The 27,638-nt window shown below is 32.5% G+C and overlaps 1 protein-coding gene across 1 annotated transcript in view; it reads right to left on the reverse strand.

The window, feature by feature from the left end:
• Window positions 1-149: 149 nt before the first annotated feature.
• LOC143073071 (protein mono-ADP-ribosyltransferase PARP14-like) overlaps window positions 150-27,638 on the reverse strand; it is a 125,410-nt gene continuing 97,921 nt past the window's right edge. The window contains exons 17-22 of the mRNA XM_076248322.1: window positions 7,370-7,588; window positions 6,050-6,243; window positions 4,582-4,996; window positions 2,263-2,414; window positions 1,240-1,417; window positions 150-965 (exon numbers count right to left, since the gene is read on the reverse strand). Coding sequence (XP_076104437.1) covers window positions 676-965; window positions 1,240-1,417; window positions 2,263-2,414; window positions 4,582-4,996; window positions 6,050-6,243; window positions 7,370-7,588 — 1,448 coding nt within the window. The 3' untranslated portion in view covers window positions 150-675. The remainder of the gene's footprint in view (window positions 966-1,239; window positions 1,418-2,262; window positions 2,415-4,581; window positions 4,997-6,049; window positions 6,244-7,369; window positions 7,589-27,638) is intronic.

Raw genomic sequence — 27,638 nt, forward strand, 5'->3', positions numbered from 1 at the left:
TTGACTCCCTGTCGTAAATACAGCTCAGCTGGGGCAGCTCTTAATATATCTGGATGGTAATATGAGATATAATATATGTTTGGTGCAATCAGGACTTATGCTGGATTGGGGCAAATGGGATGGGTTGGTTAATCAGTTTAAAGTTGGTGTTAAGATCAACATATTTTTATTTGAATAATTTCTTTCAAACAATGGCACATTAATGTTTCTTATACAAAATATGGTTGTTCACAGAAATAACATGGGACCTAGATAAAGCACATTAAAGTTACTTAAACAAATAATTTTTGCAAAGAAATTTCATGGAACCTAAATAATGAAATTACAACAGTCTTCATTGCATATCACAATCATGGCTATTGTCTAAATAATTAATGCATAAAAATCAAGAGAAAATCAGAAGTTATTATACATAATGACAATTTCATACTGTAGAGGGAAAGTCTATTTGAGTGCATGGAGGATAAGATTTGATCGTTTATATTATTTAGTTTTGTCAAGTTTTACCAACTTGTGATAAAACTTTAATGAAATTTCTAATACCTTATTAATGCAATTATCAAAATGTCAAAACTTCTTACAATTCGATTTCATCTAACTATAGTAAGCATCGAAATTTTGCTTTTGAATTCCAATATAATTTATGGAATTGGGCTTACACATAGTAATGCTGTATCATTTAAACACAATGAGATATTCAGGATAAGCCTGTGTATCATGGAATATAACGACGATACCAGGACTCTGAGGATTGTCAACGACACTGTCATATAAAATATGGCCACCAGCAGCTCCTGGTTTAGGTGGTGGTACTTTCATGCCACCCTGTCCTTTTGTGTATTCTCCTACAAGAACTTTACACATATACATCCTCTTGTTACCATTAGGGTCAGGACGAGCATATTGGGCTTGAGCAGAATATGTTGGATTGACAGCAAAGTATACGCCATTACCATATGCAACCGCTGAAAAAAAGTAATAAATTCTTTCACATTGTGGTTACTAATCTTATTGTATGTAGATTTGATATATGTATCTATTGTAGAGCATTTGAAAATAAATCAAACAAGGTAATGAGTGTTGAATATATACAAGAATGTTCATTGCAGATATTGATACAAAAAATTACAAAGAAATTTAGTTGAATAAATCAATAATAAATTAAAGAGAGAAAAATCACAATGCAATATGAAAAATTCAATTAAAAGATATTAATTTTCTTTTAATGTTTTTAATTACCATTCTTTCCACAATAACTTCTGTTGAATCCATATGTATTAATGCTATCAACTGCCTCCATGGCTGTACCATGCCAAAGTTTTAGTTCGTTATTATTCCCTTTAGCATTTGTAGAATCCATTGACTTTTTCTTAGCTACATATTGTTGCTGTAAAGTTCTGTTCTGTATTTTCTCCATCTAAATAGATAAAATACAATCTTAAATTTATCTCCATATTAAGGTAAATCAAAATTACAGATTCTTAAGAAAAAATACATGCAATGGGTCCAGTAAAATACCTTTCTAATAAGTAATAACAACAGAGTAGGTGAATTTGAATAACCAATTTTTACTGAAAGTACTCCACTTGATGATTTTTTTGTGCATTACTTCAGAAAATTAAATTTAATGTGCGTTATCTTGGATAATAAGTCATCAACCTCTGAGAATATTCAATCTGCCTTTCAACAAAATATTATATTTTAGTTTGTTATTTTTAGAACTTTTAAAAATCCCCCTTGACCACCAATCAGACAATAGTTTTAAGGATGTTTGCTATTCAATGTTTTTTAACCTTTTTGTAAGATATTTGGACTCTAGTTTAACCTATGTAGTGCCAATTAGAATTTTTCTTGCTAAAACTCCTACTTTTCTTTTTTTAATTTCCTTACAGCTAGTTTAAATAGCCATTTTTTCCCCAACAAATGTATACTTGACTTTATTTCAAATCACGTACCTGTCACTTTTATTTATTTTTAAGTTCCATAATCTTAAACTTTTAATTAATAACAGTCTTTTAAAAAGCTTGTTATTTTGAGGCAAAAAATCAAAGATCCTTTCTGTGACAACATTTCGATACATTTGTCTTTTAAAATGCAACTGTTCTATAACGATTTTAATGATAAAATGTAGATAAATGTATTGATTTAAAGAGAAAAAGTGACAATGCATCACTACAATAGCTTTCATTTTCACAATTGGAAAAAAAAAGTTAGCATAAAGGGGAGATAATTTGTAAAAACATAGTATCCTAACTGTATTACCTTAACAATGCTGTTATAGTTTCCTGCCATATTAGTCTTGAAATCTTTAACAACATCTTGGTATTCTTTATCAGCAGGTTGTAATGTAACAATCTTTATATTTTCATTTTGATCCATGGCTGCCCAGTTAGATGGCATATCAAAAGCAGAATCTGCAATCATACACAATAAAATTGAGAATGGAAATGGGGAATGTGCCAAAGAGACAACAACCCGACCATAGAAAAAAACAACAGCAGAAGGTCACCAACAAGACTTGTTATACACATTACTTTAAGTAATTATGTTTTTTGTTCACTTTAGAAAAATAATATATTTTTCATTTGATTCTTTAAATTTACTCCAAGGTCTTTGAAAGATAACTTAATTCATTCACAATTAGCAATGCTAAATGTTCATCTAGAAAATGAATGTGTTGTCATGGTTAGCATACCCTGACTTGTACATTAAAGTATTAGAAACAGGATGTAGGTGACTTAGATTCAAAAAGCCCTCCCACACCATAAATTGTCACTGTCAAGCTGCTGAACAAGACAATTCTTATTAGTAGAAATGTAGAAAAGCGTGACAAAAACAATTGTTTTTTTATTTAAAAAATTGATACCCCTGCCGCAAGTGGATAATTGTAAAATTGTAAAAATATGCTAATGTTCGGTAAACAAGAAGTTGTTGAGTGATGAATCTGAAAACACATCACACGGTATAGCTGACTTGTATAAATCCTGAAACCAAATTTCAGAAATCCTTGTATTGTAGTTCCTGAGAAAAATGGGAGAAATTTTTCAACTTGGCTATCATTTGTAAAATCATACAAGTGTTAGGTAAAAAGGAAGCTGTCAAGTGATGAATCTGAAAACGCATCACACAGTATAGCAGACGTATATAAACCTTGAAACTAAATTTCAAAAATCCTTGTATAGTAATTCCTGAGAAAAATGTGACAAAAATATTCATGGGACAGACGGATGGACTGACGGAAGGATGGATGGACAGACAGAGGTAAAACAGTATACCCCCCTTTTTCAAAGCAGGGGTATAACAAGTGAAACTGCAAGCTACTGCTCACTTATTTTATGATACCCTGCCTTTTTCAAAGCAGGGTATAATTAAAAATTTAAGTATACAGAAAGTACGTACTGAATATTTATAGGTTTCATAACGAGTGAGAATTAGATATCGATTGATATCAACTCGAGTTATTTAATTTCAATAATAATAAACGAGCCTATGTCGAGTTTATTATTATTGAAATTAAATAACGAGAGTTGATATCAAGCGATATCTAATTCTCACAAGTTGTTAAACCTATTTCTCTTATGGCAAAAAGATGTATGTGCGTGGACTATTTGTTGCGAGTTGTGTTGCTACGGCCGTTTTTCTTGGCAACGCGTACTGATCTTTCTCTTATGGTTGGGGCCTGTTATCTAATTTGTAACAAGTGTATTGACACGTTTTTCTACAATAATTAACAAATAACTCACTTGTTGGGCCTTAAAATCTTCTTTTTATCAAATTTTATTACATTCTGAAGCGGCACAGAATCCAGAAAACGCCCGGTGTTTATGTATGACACCGGAAGCATAACTATGACGTCACGTAGTGCAGGGACCAAAGAAGATAACATCTTTTCGCGGAATTTTCTTTAATGAAGATTTTTCACTGAAATTGTGATTGAAATTTAATTATGAACTTGTTTTGCATTAGAATAGAGATACAAATGTAACTGTATTGTATTTGAAGCTTTGCGGACGTCCATCGGTAAAGCAGACGAAAATCGCGAAAACCGGTATAAACAATCAGTTGTCAAGAAAAAAAGTAGTCCCGGCATGACCTTTTCCAGTGAATAATGACCTGATCAACGGCCAATGAAAATATTGGAAATTTACGAGATAAGCCAATCAAATTAACGTAATGTTGATATCACTTTTTCATATCACACTCCGTACGGTGTGATACGAAAAATATCTATTCACGTGGGAGTTAGATAACAGGCCCCAACCATAAGAGAATAATATATATAATTATTGTGTGCATTTATTTTTGAAAAATTGATAAAATTTTAGATCTATTATTTTAGATAAATCTGCATACAGATATATGTAACAGACATCAAAATACAAGTCCTTATTATTGCGATATTCATGCAGTCGCATTATTTGCATTTATAAAAACTACAAGAGGAAAATAGGATGGAAAGAGTAATTGCAGTATGGTTCTGAGACCTCACTCCTATAGATGGGACATAATAATCAATAGCAGTGTATAGAATATGCATCTATCCCCACATATACTCAAATATATACTGGAAACCATGTTTACCTGTCATTTTAGACTTTCTGAGGACAGCCACAGTATCAGATGGATCATCCTCAGGATATTCCTCATAATCAGTAAAATCCACAATATACTTATTTCCACTGTTATCCAGGAAGAATGCCTTTGGTTCATTGTTTTTTAATGCTTGTTCTAAAAGTAGATTAACTTCTGCCGGATACTCCTCCAGTTTTTGCCCAGTATCTTCTACCGAAATAAAATACCACTGCACCATGTCTGCTACTAATTTTGCATGTTGTTGTTTCTGTCTTTGTCTGTCAAAGTCTCGTAAAATTTTGTGGACATCATCCATAGCCTCGGAGAGATTTTCTATCAAACCTCTGACTTTGATACGACCTATTCTCCTGTTAAATTCTATCTCTACTTCACATGTTTCTTCTAACTTCATAATTTTAGCTTCCTATAAAAGAAAAGATTAAATATCTAAGTCCAATCCAAGTCCAAGTCCAAGCTTATCATACTCCATTTTTCATCAATTCTTTTACTGTGAATTCAGTGTTTTTCATGGGTACAAGTTTTCATGTTTTTTTTAATGTGGGTCTCATTGGAGTCTAAGCGTGACGCGGGATTACCGATTTTTTGTAAGCGTGACACTTGAAAGTCAAGTTATTGTGACGTGAAAACGGGAAATGAAGTCCAGCGGGACACGGAAAATTACAAAAAAATGAGAACCGCTTACGTACAAAGCATAAGCGGGATCGGGGATCAGAACCCCCCAATGAGACCCCCTTGAATGGTTTCAGCAAAGTCTACATACATTTCTTTTAAAGAAAGGAGTAAGCCCAGTAAGACCACTTTTTGGCCCCAAAATATAGCAGTTTTACAAAATTGTTAAAATGTAAACTTTAAGCCAGAATACTTTTGTTACATAAATATGGGCTGTTTTTACAATACAATGCACTTGTATTGGGTACTAGCATTATTAAGTCATGCTAATTACTGAAATCAACAAAATTTTAGCATTTTGATTAATTTTTAGATGGTTTCTGTCTGAAATGGAAATGTTTGCATATGTGTTCATTCTGAATATTTAAATGCAAGTTGTATTTGATGATAATACATAACATATATAAAGTTTGAGAATGAACACGCATGTAGCCACTTTCATTTTTGACAAAAAAACATCAGAAAGTGACATATTATGGCATATTTGATATGATTTTTCATATAAAGGCTTGAATTTGATCTTGGATAACTAAATCCATTCAATCTTTCTGATGAAGTAATTGAATCGACTGAAGTTGACACTTAAGTGTTTTAAAAGTGTCCAAAATCTTTCATCAGATGAACCTGAATTTTGAGGCCAAAATCGGCACTTACCAGACCTACTCAATGAGTTAAACATTTAAATTTTTGGTTCCCTTGTACCCATAAAATCCATGGAAATTGGTATTCAATTAATATTAATGATTCAACCTTTAACTAAGCCAGGTTCTTAATTAATAATCCTCACTTGTTCTTTAGTTAGATCTTTAACTACAGTATCCTCAATAAGTTTTTCTTTATAATCATTGATCAAGCTCTCTTCTAACGATCGTAGCGCTGAATCTGCATCATTCTGTTTCTTGGCATAAACAACAAGATTAAGAACAGAGCTTGGCATCTTACTGACTGTCCATTGCTTTGTTGATACTGCTTTCTTCTCTCCTAAAACACAAAGTTGAATGTTTGCCTTGGGTTTAGATTTGATATGGGCTATTTCAGGGAAGATGTAAGGGGATTAGACAACATTCTTTTTATCCTCTCTCTCCCCCCCCTTCCCCAATTTGTTTTTATTTTCATTCATTATAGAATTGTACTAACTTCTACCCCTATCACCCAAAGAAAAAATATCAAGTGATGTCCAAGCCTCCAATTTTTTTAAATAAGCCCTTATTTAAGTGCTTTAAAATAAGCACACTAGAAACCTTCTTTTCTTAGATAAATATGATAACAAAACTGAGTTTTGAGTTCTTATTGCTGAAGGCTGTAGGGGTGCCTATTTTTACTTACATTTAAGGTACTTCATTTAAACTCTTGTAGACACTTATCTCAATTGCAATCATACCCCATCTCCTTATATTTCATATTAGAAAAAGACATGAAGCACTGTAACCTTTGGTAAATCTCTATATATAAAAAGAGAAAATCGACAAGACTCTCTGTGAAATTCTGAAGGAGAATGATATTTGATCAGTAGTTTACATTGTGGCTCATTGGCACTCATTACACATCTTCTTATATCTATGGTAACCTGGTTCAGGCAGGTCTTGAGGTGCAATTCTGACACAGGTGGTTTTAACAGTGTTGTTTCCATTTTGTTTACATTGTATTTATACTTCACTAAATTCAAACTTTATTGAGAATATTTATACCATATACAGTAGGTACCATCTACTACAAAAACTTTTTTTATCAGCATCTTTGTCAAAATACAATATTTATGCAATCAACTACAAAACTAGTATGTTCCCCTCTTTGTTAATTTTTTTACCACCTACAACAACAGTTTTTTTGTTTGCATCTTTGTTAGATTTCTTTTTATAATTTTTAGATCTTTTCAGTCAGTTGTACATATTGCATGTCTGAAGAATTTTTACAATGTTTTGGCTTTTGGATAACAATTCATATCACATTAATCTACATGTATTATGTCTGTTTGGGTTGCTCACCCAATTTTGTTATGAACCATAAACAGCTATCATACAAGTGAGAGGTTAAGCAAATTCATACTTTTTTTTTACTAAAATGGGTTTTAAAATTTTTAAACTACATAACAGAGAATTGACATTACCATATCCAAGCATTCCTTTAAATCTACTGAACAGTCCTTGTGATTGGTTACTCTGTGACTGTATGCAGTTCTGCATGGCTGCTAGGAATTGAGATATTTTCTCCTTCTCATAAATTACTACATGAACTTCAGAAACATCTGTCTTCTTCTTCTGAAAACTTATCAAAGCTTCAAACAGACTCTCTGCAACCTTGTCTATGGCATAGCTTATTCCTGCTCCTATAAATCATCAACAAAAATTAATTTAGAAAACACTGAACCCCAAGACATTTAAAAAATCAAAATTCTTTACCTCACAATCTCTATTTATAAAGTATTCCAAACTGCAGTCTATATTCCTTCAACATAATGTTCACCCTTCATTGGATTCAATCTAATTTAAAAGCAATTATCCAGGTAGTCAATTAGTTGAACTAATTCTGGCTATGGTGGTAGAGGCTACTGTTTTCAGTGAACTGAAGGAACTGGAGTTCATAAACCAATTACATTTATTTAACCAAAGTTGAGCAACTAGTTCTTCCCTCCCATAATTTTCCAATTACCAGTTCTATTGAACATCTTATCCGTTAAAAAAAAATGGAAGTCATGCTTTATGGGACCATCAACCATCAATTATTTTGAATAAAAGAAGATTGTGTCTAAGTGACACTGATGAGCAAGCTTGTAAACATGCAAAAGAAGCAATAGCTGTTATAAAACATTTGACAACAATCATGCCTACCCATTATTAAATGAGCCGGGGCATGACATGAAAGAATCATTTCTTAAATATAAGAGAAAGGACAATAATATACAATTATGTCCTGTTGAAAGGTCAATATCCAAAATTGTCAATTTTCCGACAATGTACAGATATAGTATACCTCATCAAACTAAAAATAAAAATAATGAGATTTTAACTATTAATAACAGCACTAATGACATTAATTATAATTATTAGACTGATTTGTAATTATTTTATTGTTTGAATCAGAAAATTAATAAAATTTGAATATTTAATCTTGTCCTTGATACTCAAATAATTTTTTAAATTTGGTTTAAAGAAAAAAAAACTTTTATGAACATCTATCTCAATCTAATAAAATTCTAATTTATTTGTTAGAATATTTGCAATTTCATATTAATTACGTATTCCGTATGGAATTCTCTGACATTGGTGTCCATTCAAAAAACTTCCTGTTTACCGATAAACTTCCTGTTTGTCGATTTTGGAGCCGAAACTTTTCCGAAATGTCTAGGAGTATTATACAACCAATAAACTTTTTTTTCTTTCGTTTCTTGGACCATAAAGGGGTATGCACTATACATACCAAAAGACGGTATTTGTCATGCATGTGAGGTATAATAATAATACATATATACCAGTAACAACATCCCCTGTCCATCAAATCAAATTGGCCAAAAAATTTGAAGAAGCACTGAGTAAGTGAATTAATTATGCATTATGAAATTTACACATCTGCAATATTGAGATAACAAATTACTAATAGGGTTGATATCTTTAATGTCAATTACATTTTAATTGTGTTTCATTGTCTTCACCATGATAAAATAAAAGACTTTTGTGATAAGAGGACAACTCAGAAGTCGTATTATTGGTCACTATGCTTTATGCAGTTCAGTAACTACTAAATTTGTGGTTGCATGTTATCTTTTGGTAACTCCAGATTAATACTTTACCTAAAGCTGGTAATGCTACTGATTTCTTGTTCAATTCATCAACTTTTTCCAGGACAGTTTTAAATTTATCCTTTAAGTCCACATGACTGTCTTCCATATTGATATGTATGATAAAGTCACAAGAGAAATTTCTTCCCGCTGTTGTTGTGGCCACACCTTCCCGCTTCATTTCTTTCTCTGAAAAAGGAATAAAAAGCTAAATTATTGAAAAATAATTACACCATAAGCATTATTACACTTCGTAGTAATGGATTTCTGACTATACATATGTTGCTTCTGAAACAACTGAATAATGTCAAACAAAACAAAGCACCAGTGGAAATTGTTTAATACTTGGGCATCTGTCAAAGAATTAATTAGGTGATCAGATAATTTATCAAATATTCCGAAAATGAAAGAAGTAATATTTGTTCCAGGCTCAGTGTAACAGACTTAATATGCAATCCTGAACATATCTGGGCATAAAACGACTAGAAAGTATAATTTTCCATTGGTATAGTTGTAAGTTCTCTGAGAGGCAACTGAATTGTAACCAGTCTTAAGTTTATACCACACATATAAACAAAAAATTCAGATATCAAAGACCAATAACTTACTAGCTGCTGGTACTAACAATAGCTGTGATAGTTCATGTCCTCCTTTCTTGAGAATAGCTTGAGACACACCACCTATAAGATATGAAAATGGTCTTTTAAGGATGAAACATAAATATCATTTACCATTCTAAGCAGGCACTATATTTAGTCTTATTTTTAGTACTTTCTTGGTTACATACATATTCATAGTCTATGATTGCTTTAACATGTTGACAGCCTTTTAAAAGGATTCTCTGGGAATGTGGGATCATTTTTCCTATTGGAAAATTGGTCTATTTTGAAACAGAGAGTGGTTGCCACCAGTCTGAATCAGCAGTTTCTATGTTTTCTACAAGGAGTTTTCTCTATTCACAGGTTTCAAGCAAAGCCTGCTGAATTTACTAATGCATGTACAGAACAAGAATGTGTACCTAGTACATGGATGTTCAATGGACCTTGAAAATCTCTTATTTGGCATTAAAATTAGAAAGATCATATCATAAGGAACATGTGTACTAAGTTTCAAGTTGATAGGACTTCAACTTCATTAAAAACTACCTCGAACAAAAACTTTAACCTGAAGCAGGACAGACAAACTTAAGAAAAAACGAAGGGACGAACGAATGAACGGACACAATGACCAGAAAACATAATACCCATAAATGGGGCATAAAAAGCAGTTGATGATATGATTAGATTATTCATTCACTTTGTTGTACAGTAAATTCTCAAATTTGGCTTAAAATAAATTACAACTAATTTAACATCACACCAAATAAAAATTGCAAATTTGAAAAAAACACAAAGTAATGAATATCAATATGTATGTAGCATCATCAACATAGTTGAGAAGTTAAAAAATAATAAAAACAACAATATATAATGATTTTTTAAAGGCTAAAGATTCACCTCTTGTCAAGTCTAGGTCTCTGTTAGTCCCATTAACAATAACATCAACAGTGGCCTCAGTTAAGTCCCCTTGGTAAACTTTCAAGGTCAAATCTCCAATGTCAACACTAGCTTGTCTATTGTCAGCTAAAGCTCTCTGATGCCACCCACCTGGTGCTCCTTGATCTATAAATAGACATTAATGAAATGTTAAAAAAAGAGCTTATGACATATAGGGTTCACAAATAAATAAATCGTGTTTATATTTCAATAAAGTTTTGCTCGCTTTGAAAATGGTTGACAGACTATTCCAAGAACCTTTGTCTTTAGGATAAGGATAACTTTTGTAAAATCATTAAACAAATTATCGAAAAATTGTTTAATCATTTACTACCTTGATCTGTTGTGCCATCAGGACCAAGATTTCTTGTCTGTCTACTGACATATTCTCCACTCTGTCTTTTTCTTTGTTCTTCCTCAAATGCCTTTAAAAACAAAATAAATACTGAGAAATGGATAAAATGAGTAGGTTCGATAAGGCCCTAAAATGGCCCCCTTTTTAACCTGAATTAGCATTTATTGACCAATATAACAGTGAATCAAAGCTAATAAGGTGGAAATTTACGTTCCTGTCTTTTATTTATGACATCACAAATAGTACTCATTTTAATTTCCTTGAAAAAAATCAATAAAAATTGGTATATTTCTATTGGTAATTTGACAGGAAACATAGAGAAAATACATCCACAAAAAAGATCCTTGAAAATAATCTTTGTAATGACATTTTACATGTCTAACTTGAATATTTAGTTTGTTGATGCCTATGCTCTATGTTTCCTGAAAACTGGCAGATTTTGTCAAATTTCACCAAAATCTCTTATTTAGACCTATTTGGGATGTAAAAATCAAAGCTTCCTGAACGCATTTTCTTTGTTCCATTTTCAAAGTTTTCTTTTGAATCCAAAATTATTTATGGGTGTAATCCACTCAATGCAAGTGACAGCAATTAAAATTTATATGTTCATAAGTTAAGAATAACCTATGGATACTTAACACATACCTTGATAGTAGGGTAATCCTTTTCGTATACAACAAATCTAACATCACAAACAGATGATGTAGGATGATTGCTGGAGAATCTGTCTACACAGGAGAACATATTCTTAGCCACTTGGTTTTTAGGATATCCAAGATTTCCTGTTCCCAATGCAGGGAATGCAACAGAAACAAATCCATTGTCATCAGCAGTCTGTAAGCAAGTCTTCATAAAGGTTTCCATAATCTAAGGGTTAGAAAAAAATGCAATAAAAATAATGTTGGCAATAATAAGGAACAATACCACGCATTCTTTTCTTGACATACTGCGGATTCATTATTATTCGTTGGATACAAATTTTTTGGTTTTCGTTGGTATAGATATGAATCTCAACAGCAAGGATACATGAGAGTAAGTGCACTGCAAACTGTCCGTAAATGTTTTCATACTGACTGCAATCCTGGCTAACCAAGCTTAAAATATCAATGCACTATATAAGGGTTGCGATAGGGTTCTTTAACTCTTTATTCTTTATATTTAAAGACCGTTTTTCATTTATAGCTGGAATGTGGTGTACTAAGTGACTAAACAGATTGAAATATGGAAAAACCATTAAAAAAACATCCTTTTAAACGATTTTCCATTGTTGCAAAGCAATAAAAAGTTTGAACCTATAAAGTTCAGTGAAGCAAGATTCTGTAGTAGACATTGGGGTAAGAAAGCACAGACACATTTACTTCCGGATATCATTTACAACCACACATATCTGCACAATGTACAATACATTGTGTATTTACCTTCATAGCTGTTGCACCATTATATCCAGGCAGGGCACCATGACAGATCATTTTACACTCTATTTTCCCCCCTGAAGTTTCAGCTACATCTCCAGGCTGTATGCCAGTGGGATATTTCTGGCTGCACTCTGCCTGTATTCCTGTACCACCCATTTTCAGTAGGGACTGTGACACGGCACCTTGGTTCAATTGAAGACTTGTGGATGTTGTGTTAACTATTACGTCAACCTGATGGGAAATGCAAAAGTGTCATACAGCCAAAAAGATATCTTTTTACTATTAGCATTAGAATGCCAAACAAAATGTATTTTAACTGTTGCATTTAATTTTTAAATACTTTATCAATAAAAAATACTTTAAAAGAAATTTTATACTATACCATGCTATAATGCCATTGTTAGTCTTGAATTATTTTTAATTTTAGTTTCTTGTGTATAATTTGGAGTTTAGTATGATGTCCATTATTACTGAACTAGTATACATTTTTTTAAGGGGCCAGCTGAAGGACACCTCCCGGTGCGGTAGTTTCTCGCTACATTGAAGACCCATTGGTGGCCTTCAGCTGTTGTCTGCTCTACGGTCGGGTTGTTGTCACTTTGACACATTCCCCATTTCCTTTCCCAACTTTATTGAGGTAAGACAGACACTTTAACATTACTTCTCCATGTCATACTTTATTAATACCCTATATCTGGGAGGGTGATATAGTAAATTGCTTCTTCTTTAAAAAAAATATCAATAGAGATAAAGGCAATATTTTGTATCATACTCTTAAGAATTGAATCTAAATCCTGATCAAATTATTTACATTTCTGACTAAATCTGTCCAAGTGGCTTGTTGCTGTTTAATTAACATTTACTCTACATTTCTTTCAATTCATGGGTCAAAAAGAAAAGTGGGTCATTTAAAAGCTATATATAAACATGACAGATAAATTAGTTTAAAAGCTTATTGTGGTCTGTATATTTGTTGTGACCTGTACACGAGTTATGATCTGTATATACATAATTTGTGATCTGTACATTGGTCGGGTTGTTGTCTCTTTGACACATTCCCCATTTCCATTCTCAATTTTATTTTTTACAGAGTTTGTCTTTAGTGCCGTGTGGAGGCAGTAGAGTGCCTCCCCGTGCTTCAGGTTTATGCTCTTATAATATACTAGATTATGGAGTGTGTGTCCGAGCGAGAACTGCTTTAGTTCATTACTTTAGGAATATTTATCAAAAAGCAGTATTTCAATATTCAGCCCCATTCAACTATTTAGTCAGCCATCAGTCCTACCCTGATATACACTATCTTTTTCGGGTAATTTATACTGATAGCGTTTGACATTTTCAGCTAACAAATTTATCAATTTTACATAACTTAAATTATTGTATGCTGGTTCATATTCTGGACGCCAATCTTTGCTCCTTTATTATGTAATTCACTAACAAAACAATTATGAAGCTTAGAAATGGAAAAATACTAAATACTAAACTTGTTCAAAGGGTATCTACACGTCTCAATCTTCAAAATCGGTTATCTAAAAATACTACCATCGCTAACATTTTTAACAATAAAAATCGTGGCTACCCTTCTATTGATAAGTGTCATTCCAACAAATGACTTACATGTCCCCGTCTTTCCACCAACAATACGGTAAGGTCCACGTTTAATGGTCGCACATTTTCTTTAAATTTTGAAACTGATATAACTTGAAAAACAAACAGTATTATTTATTTACTCACATGAAACAAACCGGGGTGTGGTATTCAGTACGTAGGAGAAACTGGACGATATTTATCTAAACGCACTCAAGAACATCTGTATCGTTTTAAAAGACCAAATAATTTCAAAAGTATCATTTATCAACACCTTAAGAAGCACAACCATCCTTTTAAATATTTAGCAGTTCAACCTTTAGAAGTAGTAAATAAGCAGCCTGGTGAATCGCATTCAAAGTTTGTACGATCACGGAAAATAATTGAATTAAATTGGATTAAGAAATTACAGACAGTTTACCCTCTCGGTCTAAATGATAATATCATGGGAATTGGTAATATATCTAGAACCAATTCCGTTAACATTTTGGATATAGTTTCTAAAACTGTTCGTAAAAACCGTTCTCACGGTCGTAGAACAAATCGCAATCAAAGAAAATTTCGGGCCAATCATACCAATATTTCGGACCTAATTTCTATTTCAAAAAACAACGGCAGACATTATCTGTAAACAAAACTCTAATCTTTACCGGTTAATAAGTTAAATAAAATTTTGGAGGATTGCAACACAATTTCATATAGCAGTCCTAAGTATGAAATTGTTCAAATTATTATGGCATATTGTTATTCTAAATTATTTCCCAAAATTGATCGCCCTGAAGATCATAAAAAGCATTTTATTAAAATTAAGTATGTCAATAAAGGCTTTGATTTTGTAAATATTGCCGGTATATTTAACGACCATTCTGTTAAAGAACAAATTCCTGGATATATTGACAATACTGAGCTACCTCTTATTTGTTATATTTACAAGAAATCTACCCGGAAATTTGTGTTTAATTATAGTCAATTGTGTAAAGATGTTAATATCAGTGAAAATACACCTACTTCATGTAATTGCAGTAATTCCGAATATATTTATGGACCCATTTCCCATGTTATAACAGGAGATCTTAACATCGTTCAAGACCGAGAGTTAAAATCATTCCTCAGTAAAGGACCTAAATATCGTCCCCCGTCAATTATTAATTGGAATGAGTGTCGTAATATCATCCACGACTCACTCCATACTTACTGTATAAAATGGATAAAACGGGAAAAAGCTGACAAAAAATCTTTGGACTCTTTTTTTAATTCAGTAATGAAGATAGTTGATATACGTATTCAACATTTTAAAGAACATTTTACTATTAACAATAACCAAAATAAACCTATTTCTCGTATCAAACATAAACTAAAAGAATTAGCCAAGGAATTTGTTTTTGTCCCGGCCGATAAAGCTGCTAATAATATTATTATTGTTTGACGTAAATTTTACATTGAGGTTCTGAAAAAGGAAATCACCAATTCACCAACATTCCAACTGACTCCATTTTCAGAAAACGAAATCTGTAACAAACATAAACTTTTAGCCACCGCTTTACAAGCAGAGCCAAATACAATGAAAGTCCCAACAATGTATTGGCTTCCGAAGCTACACAAAACCCCTTACAAATATAGATTTATTTCGTCTTCAAGCCATTGTTCAACTACTAAATTGTCTATTCTTCTTACCAGCACACTTGGTACAATTAAAAACCTTATAATAAATTGTTCAAATAAGGCCTTCGAAAATAGTGGAATAAATTACTTTTGGAGTGTCAAGAACTCGTTGGAAGTACTTGATAAATTGCATGCTTATATTGGTGATTTTGAATCTATTCAAAGTTTTGATTTTTCTACCCTGTATACCACATTGCCTCACATTCTCATTAAGAAAAAATTCACACACCTAATTAAATGGGCATTCAAAAAATCAGAATGTGAATATATATGTTCAAACTCTTTTAGGTCATTTTTTAGTAGCAATAAACAAAAAAACTATGTTAATTGGACATGCTTTGATACTATATATGCCCTTGAATTTTTACTAGATAACATTTTTGTTCGCTTTGGGGATTCCGTATATCGTCAGATTATCGGAATTCCAATGGGGACTAACTGTGCACCACTTATTGCGGACCTCTTTTTGCATTGTTATGAGTTACAATTTATGACAAAAATAAGCAAAGACCCATCAAAACAACATCTGATAAACAAATTTAATAATACTTTTAGATATTTGGATGATATTTTGGCTCTCAATAATGACGACTTCAGTATGTATATTAATGAAATTTATCCTGCTGAACTTACTTTAAATAAAGCTAATACTATCAATGACCACTGCCCTTTCCTCGATCTTGATATCTATATCACTAACGGAAAGCTGAATACTAAAATTTATGATAAAAGGGATGATTTTTCATTTCCTATCGTTAATTATCCGTTTTTAGATGGTGACGTTCCCTTGTCACCATCTTACGGTGTTTATATATCTCAACTTGTACGATTCGCTCGTGTATGTAACAATGTTTTAGATTTTAACGAGAGAAATTTATGTATTACTGAAAAATTATTACACCAGGGTTTTCGATATCACAAACTAGTCAAAACATTTACTAAATTTTATCATCGGTATAAAGACATCATTCGTAAATATAGCTCAACATGCAGACTTCTTATACGTTCAGGTATTTCACATCCAATTTTTTATGGAAATATTCTTTATAAAGCACAAAGGTGTCAGTATTCATCTCAGAAACTTAAAAAACCTTTGAATAGACTTATTAAGAAGGGATATAATTACGATACTGTTGTCAAGTCATTAAAGATTGCATATTTTGGCGTTAATATTGAGTCACTGATAAGGTCTTTGCGTCGGAACTAAACACATTTATTCTAAAAACAGTTGTTGGCATGACACGGGTTATGTTCTTCTCATATATGTTATGATGGTATGATACTAAACCCCTAACGGGAAGGATTGTGCCTGATGTACATATGATGAAATCATAATCTTTCAGTCAGTTTAATTGAAGTCTGGAGCTGGCATGTCAGTTAACTGCTAGTAGTCTGTTGTTATTTATGTATTATTGTCATTTTGTTTATTTTCTTTGGTTACATCTTCTGACATCAGACTCGGACTTCTCTTGAACTGAATTTTAATGTGTGTATTGTTATGCGTTTACTTTTCTACATTGGTTAGAGGTATAGGGGGAGGGTTGAGATCTCACAAACATGTTTAACCCCGCCGCATTTTTGCGCCTGTCCCAAGTCAGGAGCCTCTGGCCTTTGTTAGTCTTGTATTATTTTAATTTTAGTTTCTTGCGTACAATTTGGAAATTAGTATGGCGTTCATTATCACTGAACTAGTATATATATTTGTTTAGGGGCCAGCTGAAGGACGCCTCCGGGTGCGGGAATTTCTCGCTACATTGAAGACCTGTTGGTGACCTTCTGCTGTTGTTTTTTATTTGGTCGGGCTGTTGTCTCTTTGACACATTCCCCATTTCCATTCTCAATTTTATAAGTTGAAATATGTATATGTGTTGTGATCTGTACTGATCAGCACATATAAAGTACATTGACCTATAATGGTTTACTTTTATAAATTGTTATTTGGATGGAGAGTTGTCTCATTGACACTCACACCACATCTTCCTAGATCTACATATGAAGTAATCAGTATATATGTTGTGATCTGTACATGAGTTGTAATCAGTACATGGGTTGTGATCTGCATATGTGTTGTGATCTGAACATATGTTGTGATCTGTTTATGTATTGTCTACTATACATGTGTTGTAATCAGTACATGTATTGTGATCTGTACATGTGTTGTGATGTGTACTGATCAGCACATACATTGTGATCTGTACTGTTCTGTACACATGTTGTGATCTGTACATGAGGTGTAATCAGTAAGAGTGTTGTGATCTGTTTATGTGTTGTCTACTATACATGTGTTGTGATCTGTACATGTATTGTAATCAGTACATGTGTTGTGATCTGTACATGTGATTTAATCAGTATAAGTGTTGTGATCTATTTATGTGTTGTCTACTATAGATGTGTTGTGATCTGTACATGTATTGTTATCAGTACATGAGGTGATCTGTAATTAGTTGTAATCAGTACATAAATTGTGATCTGTACATGTGTTGTCTACTATACATATATTATGAAATGTACATGTGTTGTGACCTTGTGCTCTGTTGTCACAGATAATTATTAAATCTAGACACTAGACAACATTAAACAGAACATGTACCAGAACAGGACATTATCATTTATCTGTTAATCTCTGTTTTTAATTATCAGCCAGAATGTTAATTATTGACATTACCTCCTGAGTAGCAATCTGGCCTTTGATGAGTGTGACTGATATATGACTGTCTGCACTAGACGGTCTCCTTGGTGATGGACTTGGTCCATAATCACTAGATCCTAAAAAGAAAAGACAAATCTTAAAAAATAAATTTTGTAATTTATTGTTCACTTATTTAGTGCAAGTAGTAAAGGATATATAATTAAGGGTTACAAATCTTGGGACTATTATCTAGTTTTACGTACATCAGTCAATGCACCACCAAAGGTAAAATGTGTATAAATGTGTTCCCATTTTGTAGAAATTTTGCAGAGCATGTACTTGAGTATTGTTCTTTAAATAATATGATTTATATAAAACCAAGATTTGGACGTCAATTAAATTATTGTTGCAAAAAAAAAAGTAGTGTGCATGTTAAGGTATCTGAGGGGTAAAAGTCATTAAGTTTTACAACTGTTATTTATCAAATAAACACATCTCTCAAATTAAGTCTCAATAATTTATTAATAAACAGTTGCGCCATGAGTGCATGATATGCATGTTGCATTTTTTACAAATAAAGTTCATTAACTTCTCAATGAAATTTGTGAAAAAGAAAAAGAAGATTATCTTTATTGATATAAACCAGTCACCAAAGTTTAATGAAAACTGATCAAAGCACTTTGAAGGTATTATCCCGAAAACTAGAAAATCCACCCTATTTTTAGAATAAAATCCCACAACTGGGAAGTGCAAAATCTAAAATTTATAAAAACTGAATGGGGGCTTACATCAATAGATATAAACAATTCTCCAAAGTTTCATGAGAACTGCTGAAAGTATTTTTGAATAATTGTCCGAAAATTGAAAAATACCTTTTTTTTAATGAATAAAACTCCATAACTCGGAAAAAATGAAATCTAAATATTTTACAAAAAACAAAAGGGGGCTCACATCAATAGATATGAACAATTCACCAAATTTTTATGCAAATTTGATGAAGCGCTTTTGAGTTAATGTCGGACATGTTGATGACGTACAGACAAACGGACAACAGTATACCATAATAGGTTTCATAAAAGGGCGTATAAAATTGCTACCTAGAAAAAATTAACTAAATGCCATACCATGTCTTGATCGAACTGGTGGACTACTAACAAAGCCAGATCTGCCTCTCTGCTTATTAACATTAGCTTTATCAAAAAATCTCTCCACAGCAGATTCAAAATGGTCAACAAGATCTTCTTTGACATCACATAAGTAGATCTGGTGTACTGATGATGAAGCTCCATTCTCTTTCATATAATCACGGATAGCCTCTACAATAACTTTTGTTGCTTTATTTGCAGGATAGCCAAAACAACCAGTACATAAAGCTGGAATTGCTATACTTCTATATTTCCTATCTTCCATTCTCTCTAAAGATTCCCGTATGCATTCACTTAAATATTCATCTTCTGAAGAGTGACCATTCTGCCAAAAAGGTACAACTGCATGTACAATCATTTTGCAGTTGAGGTTACCAGGAGCACTACAGAATATTTCTCCGTCATACATTTTCCTGGCTCTGTTTTTTGAACGAAGATAATCATCACATTCTTTCTGTATGCTTTTTCCACCTGGAAATATTTTTGATTGATATTCGAAATGCTTTTTTGTTCAGATGTCAATAATAATTCAAACCATAGTGTTTTTTGGAATTTCTGTTTAACCGTAGTTATTGTGTGAAACTTGCAGAAAGTGGAAAAAAAGATTTGCCAGTGAAATAAAACACTAAGACTACAAGGATTATTAAGTTCTCATCGGTCATGTTTGCAAATCTTGTATAGCTGATGATGTACATACTAAAATTTTGCTGATTTTATTGCCTCATCAGTTTTTTCCTTTGTAATGTAGATTTTGGGTTAATATGCAAAAACAGGAAGGTTTGCCAAAAATTATCATTTAAGGGTAATAACTCCTGAAGGAATCATTTGTTAATTTAGATGCAAACTTAAAGTATGAAGACAAGTGATTGACATTCTGAGGACTAACGCCGTATTGAGATTGTCTTATCTATTATGGTTCTGAACATGAAAGACAATTTATAGATTTTACCTTTATGTTCTTTATTTAAGCATAGTGCCCGTATTTGTTGCTGATAAGGCAGACTTTATATAACATACCACAAGGATCATCCACCCAATGTTTGGCTGACATTGATGCAGTAGCTTTAGAGGAGACAAGTTTTGAAATTGTTTACGACGGTGACAAATGACAACGGTGGCCGCACAACCTTTTAATGCGCTAAAAAGATATCAGACTGATAATATCAAGACGAGATTTATGTTTTCCTTGTCCGTAGTGCTGGATAGTTGGAAGTCAACAGAAATTCTTACTAGAGGGGCTCTCAAGAGCCTGTGTCGCTCACCTGTATTTAATTTTGTTTTGGAAATAATGTAGAATAAAGTAACAATCATAAATAGTACGAGATACAATAGATTATTAGATATTAACCAAAAACTGCATTTGCTCTAAATGCTTTAGTTTCAGATATATAAACCAACCAGATGCTCCACAGGGCGCATCTTTATACGACCGCAGAGGTCGAACCCTGAACAGTTTGGGCAAGTATGGACACATCGTTTAAGCTTGATACAGCTCTGAATTTAGATTGTGATTAAATAGTTGACACAACATAGGTTTCTGGCACAGAATGAATGTGGTCTAAGAACTTAAACTTAAAAACTTAAAATTTTTAAATTGGACACTTACCTATTATGGTCCAATATCCAAAACCTAAATACATGGTTAGATTCAGCATATCATGACATAGAACCCCAAGAATTCAATTTTTGATGAAATCAAACAAAGTTTAATTTTTGAACCTTTAGACCTTAATGTAGACCAATTTGAAAACGGGACAATACTGTGCAATTGAATATTTCTTGCTATTGCGCAATACTGTGCAATTGAAAATTTCTTGCTTTTGCGCAATATTGTGCAATTAGATATTTTTGCTATTGCGCAATACTGTGCAATTGAAGAATTCTTGCTATTGCACAATACTGTGCAATTAAAGATTTCTTGCTATTGCGCATAACTGTGCAATTGAAAATTTCTTGCTTTTGCGCAATATTGTGCAATTAGATATTTCTTGCTATTGCGCAATACTGTGCAATTAAAGATTTCTTGCTATGGCGCAATACTGTGCAATTGAAAATTTCTTGCTATTGCACAATACTGTGCAATTGAAGATTTCTTGCTATTGTGGAATACTGTGCAATTGAAAATTTCTTGCTATTGCACATTACTTAATATAATAATTTTGGACCCCGATTTGAACCAACTTGAAAACTGGGCCCCTAATCAAAAATCTAAGTACATGTTTATATTCAGCATATCAAAGAACCTCAAGAATTCAATTTTTGTTAAAATCAAGCTAAGTTTAATTTTGGACCCTTTGAATCTTAATGTAGACCAATTTGAAAACAGGACCAAAAAATAAGAATCTGAATACACGGTTAGATTTGGCATATCAAAGAACCCCAATAATTCATTTTTTGATGAAATGGACGTCGGACGCCAAGTGATGACAAAAGCTAACTCAGCGATCGAGCCAGGTGAGCTTAAAAACAGGGAAGGCCTTTAATAACAAAAAGGCAAACTACAGCCCAACGCACTAGATAGAAAATAATTAATTTGACACAGATGTCTAATTTTGACTGTATATGATTTGATAGTAAAATGCAAATGCTGAAATTAAAATAGCAAAACTTTAAAATGTGAGATATGTAAAATATTCGAAGTCAATAAATCATGACTGATAGTACAGAGGGGGTGGGCAAACTAACCTCATATGAAAAAGATTTGCTAATAATAAATGCTTATACAACTGCGTACCTTAGACTTACTTGATCACAAAATGAATTCATATTCAGATCGCATACAAGATAGTCCATAGAAAGCATAACGGACGCATGAAGTGTTGTTTTCAATATTTTCACGTCCTAAATATACATCTTACTTAGCACGTAACGTTAAACACCCATCCACTCATCATTATCATCATTCAATAAAAAAAGTTTTTTTTACAAAATGTTATTGTGATAGACGAAATGCTGAAGAGCTAAATACATCGTCATTTAAAGAGAGTTTCAATATTACTTTTGTAAATCTCATGCATTGCTTTTCAATTTCGCTCTTTACATGATACTTCTATTTTTGATGTATTCCAAGTAAAAAGGACAAAATCTAATTTTACAGTCAATATAGTTTTACGGCATAAATCCTGTTAGAAATCGTTTGACAATTTTGGCACACAAAGCTAGAAAGATTGATTTTTAAGATATGAGAACAATAACTCTTGCTTACATTAAGGTTTGTCTCCTTGTTATAAAGACCGTGTTCATTGATAAACAGGAATAAAACAAACAAACATAATTCATACAAAGTTTTATTTGAAGCGGTTCCGTATTTCAAAAGAACGATATCTTTGAAAAAAATGTACATGCCTGTCATTAGTAAGGAGCCTGTAATTCAGTTAGTGTCGTTTTTTACTGTATATAATTTTTTTTTTCGTGTTTATCAATTTATACATAAATCCCTCCATGGGTTTTCTCGTTTGAATTGCTATACATTCCGTAATTTAGAACATTTATGTTATTGGTTATGGCGTTTGCTTATTACATTTTGTTCTGTGACAGTTAGCAATATCCTTTAACTCTACTTTCCGCTATATAGATGACGTTCTTTCACTAAACAATTCAAAATTTGGTGACTATGTGGAATGCATCTATCCCATCGAATTGGAGATAAAGGATACTACAGATACAGTTAAGTCAGCTTCATATCTTGACTTACATCTAGAAATTGACAATGAGGGTCGGTTGAAGACAAAACTTTACGACAAAAGAGATGATTTCAGCTTTCCAATTGTGAACTTTCCATTTCTAAGTAGCAACATTCCAGCAGCACCTGCATACGGGGTATATATCTCTCAAATGATACGATATTCCCGTGCTTGCATTTCCTATCATGATTTTCTTGATAGAGGGTTACTGCTCACAAGGAAGCTATTAAATCAAGAGTTCCAAATGGTGAAGTTGAAATCATCCCTTCGTAAATTTTACGGACGCCATCACGAGTTGGTTGACCGTTATGGAATAACCATTTCACAAATGATATCGGATATGTTCCTCACGTCGTAACTACAATCCCCTTCCCTTTCATGAATTTGACCTACCGAATTAGACTATTTACCGGATTTGTAATCACATAAGCAACACGACGGGTGCCGCATGTGGAGCAGGATCTGCTTACCCTTCCGGAGCACCTGAGATCACCCCTAGTTTTTGGTGGGGTTCGTGTTGTTTATTCTTTAGTTTTCTATGTTGTGTCATGTGTACTATTGTTTTTCTGTTTGTCTTTTTCATTTTTAGCCATGGCGTTGTCAGTTTGTTTTAGATTTATGAGTTTGACTGTCCCTTTGGTATCTTTCGTCCCTCTTTTAGTATCTTACATTTTCGCCGTTTTGTGGATGGTTTTCTCATGAGCATATATACAACATCTTGCGTTTTTAAATAAATGACAGACGGACTAAAAAATCATAGTTTTGATCAAATACGATAAACGGGAAGGTAAACTCAAAGAATAATTGAAGGCTATCTTACTGTAAAACAAATCCCTGCTACGGTATTTAAAAGTATTACCTTTGTCAACAATAACTTTAGCCAGTCCTGCCACATGTTGCAGATCTTCATTGGCATCATTAACAATAACATCGACTTCAAGTTCTGTAATATCACCCACAACAGTAATAATGGTCTGCCCTGAAGGTGTGGTACACATAGCTGTCTCTGTGTATGTTTTTCTTGGTGAGATCGGCTGGGCTCTATCATCACTATCATCACCAGTTTGTAATTGTACTACAACTTTGTTCTTTCTTTCCACTTCACTGATTTTGGTTTGTACCTGTTTACATGTCATATGTCTCACAATGCCAACTTTTTTCAAGGTGTATTTCTTTTTATAAATAGATCTGACAATACTACCCATTTTCTTCTTTGCATCTTGGACTCCATCTAAATGTCCTTGAATTAAAACACGGATATTATTAATGTTTATTGTCACATGATTTTTTGAACACTGTTGTTGAAGTGTACTTATTTCTGTTTGGTACTGTTCTTGTAACAATCTCAACTCTGATCTTGGCAGCTGTATCTTTTCTTCATAACCTGCATGGCGATAAAAGATGTCACTGACGTTTTCTTCCACTTTTCCTCCGTCTTCTGCTGAAGTTTGATAAATGACAACAGTTTGTTTTAAATCAGCTTTATAATTACAGAAATACAAAATTGGTCTATGACTTCTTATAATATGTAATTGTCCAAGTTATAAAGACACATAATTCTAGAACAGTAAATGACGAACTGATAAATCAAACTCTGTCCCTCCGTGTTGCAGGTTTTTAGCTTTGTGAAGGAGATTGTCAAAATTTAGATGTAGCAAAATCGAGTAAGAGTGTGGAAATGAAAAGCTCTAGAACAGTAAGTGATTTGCTGACCAAATTCGAACTCTGTCTGCAAGTTTTGGTTCTTTACATTTGGCTATTAGTTTTAAAAGTTGGCATCAGGCAAAATGCAGTAAGAGAGCAGCAACAAACATGTGCTGGACGAGAAAACAGAATGAAAGATAGTCGCAAGCACGAAAGGGTGGATGGAAGAACGGACAAACCGAAAGACGGACAATCAAGGGTAACGCTTAACGCGCCTTGTTGCCTACGACAGGGCATTAAAATTGTGGAAATCTGACATTTTCGAAAAATTTCCTATCATATGATCCCAACTTCGATTAGACGGGTGCAAATAATGCTTTGAGAACAAAGGGGGAAATTGTAGTCCTCGTATTGGTCTGATATAGAGCAATTGTGACTATATTTTAATCTGTTGAACGAACGATTAATTTTGCAAGTTGCTTTACATTGAAAAGTCACTATTTTGATCAGAAATCCTTGCAGTCCGTAACAAACCATCGTCAAAGATATATCTCTATTAAAAAAAATATCAGAAAAGACATGGAGAACTTATACTCAAGTTAGTACTCGCAATACCATAGCTTGTAATGTTCTACACATATAAACTGCTGACGAAAAAATGTCATATCAAATTCAATCTTGCTTCTGAAGTTTATCTAACCAATCTATTAAACCACATTAAATCACTTCAATCAAAGGGTTTTTACTTAAGGTAGATCATAAGTAAAGGTTTTTTGAGACAGAATTTTCTTATAATTTGACAAAATGAAGATTTTCCTATGCTTTTTTCAAAAATATAATAAAAAGTATGGGTCACCGTGCTATTTTTCAAGCTATGAGTCGTTGAAAATTGCCTAAATTTGGTTAGTTTGTTCATGAAAAAACACATAACAGTGCATAAATAAAATTCTATGAGATAGAATTTTGAAATAAATTGTGAGAAGATAGGTTTTATAATATGTTTGAAGAAAGTAAAAAGAAAACATGGTGTCACCGAACTTGTTTTCTTGCCACAAGTAAAAATAAAAAATTTCCCTATTAGCTCAGTATAAATTTTGTGCTAAAAGAGTTATCTCCCCTTAAATGGCTCATTTGAAAAAATGATTTTAAAAACCAAAAAGGTTGATATTTGTTAAAATATTTTGAATAATACAATAGATTAGCAAGTTTAACCGTTAAATTGCAAATCTGTTTCAAAATTTGCTGATTTGGGCAAATAACTAGACCGATTTTGTACTGTGATTGTACAATCCAAGATGGCGGTATACCATGAATCTACCTTAAAGTGTTTTCAAAAAACATAAGAAATTTTTATTTACACGAAGACGCCCGCGATATTGCGGTAAAACTGGGCAAGTGTTGAAAGAAAGAGTGTGGACACAATAATAAGATAGACACAGTAAGGATTTGGACACGTTTAATGCATTTAGTTCTATTTCTTTTTTGAGATGAAAAGAAGGAAAATAATGCTAACATGATAATTCATCTCGGTTGAAATATAAAAGTATTAAATACCCTACGAAAAGAGTGGCAAAGAGATTTTCGGTAGGTTTTTACCCTTTAACTCAATAACCGTATGAGTTACGTAAAATCCGTTGAAATTAAAGGACAGGATTAAAACGTTTAACACGATAAAAAAATCCATATTTTTTGTTGTATTTTGTGTTGCAAAGCCTTTGGATTTTATATATTGTTTTATGGACTTTTTATCTTGTTTCTATCATAATTTGCCGGTTTGACCATGGGGTGATACTAATATGAGTCGTTTTCTCTAGGATTAACTTTGCTAAACTTGAACATCCATTGTCACCTATGGTGCAAAGATTTTTCAACTAGTTACGGCAGTCTGCTATTTACCATTCCAGGTCTCGTCATTCGATAGGAACGGTGCCCGCTATTAAATACAAATGGATGCAAATATACACGGACCGTTTACATTGGCAATTTTTACTATCAAAGACTATGAATCAAGGAAGGAAGACATTATACATTATAAAACGATAAATAATTAAAATTAAATACAGAACTCTTCTTAAGTGAAATCAAAACACTTTTGATTTTCATTTTGGTTTGAGAGAAATCCAAAATAAAAAATAAAAACAATTTCGTTTTCCGTTTTGGTATAGGAGAAATCAAAAACACAAAATGAAAACACTTTCGTTTTCCGTTTTGGTTTTAGAAAAACGAAAATGGAAAGCACTCTCGTTTTTTGCTTTTTGCTTTTACTATTTCAAAATGAAAAACGAATGGACGCAAGTATACACGAACTCTGTTGACAACTTGACACATCGATAGAGTAGAAGACCACACTTAACATTTTCTTTGTTTCAAATATGTCAAAACTGATATAAATTCTCTTACCTCCAAATACTACCAGTTTCAAAATGTACATTACATTATTTTGAATTACAGATAAATTCGTAGAAATGTTGTGATTAGAATAAACTACAATTTCAAGAGAAGTAAATAAACCAATTATAACGATATACGCACATAAATTGTTACTACTGTTCTGGTTGCAAAAATTAAAAGAAAAACAAGTAACTACAAAAAAAAATACAGTTTTTGTATAGCTTTGACCTTACGGTATCTTTTTATCCTCCTTTATAATAGCTTTTAATTGGTTAAGATTCTTGGTCAGTAAAGATACATTTTACCATATATAATAATGAGTTTAAGTCAAGAAACAAACAAAACAGTTTACAAATTTAAGCACTTAATCAGAGGTGTGTTCATACTAAGAAACTATAAAAACTAATAGTCAAATGCATCTACGGTCAATATTGCTTGAGGGAGTTACAAATGTCGAATCTCACTTCATTTTCCCTCTATAATTTTATCATACAACTTGAACAAAAAACTATTGCCGAAGAAGAAAATTATATAAAAGGATAGACAAGGACACAT

This window comes from Mytilus galloprovincialis, chromosome 4, assembly GCF_965363235.1.
Source record: "Mytilus galloprovincialis chromosome 4, xbMytGall1.hap1.1, whole genome shotgun sequence".
In the NCBI taxonomy this organism is placed as follows: Eukaryota; Metazoa; Mollusca; class Bivalvia; order Mytilida; family Mytilidae; genus Mytilus; species Mytilus galloprovincialis.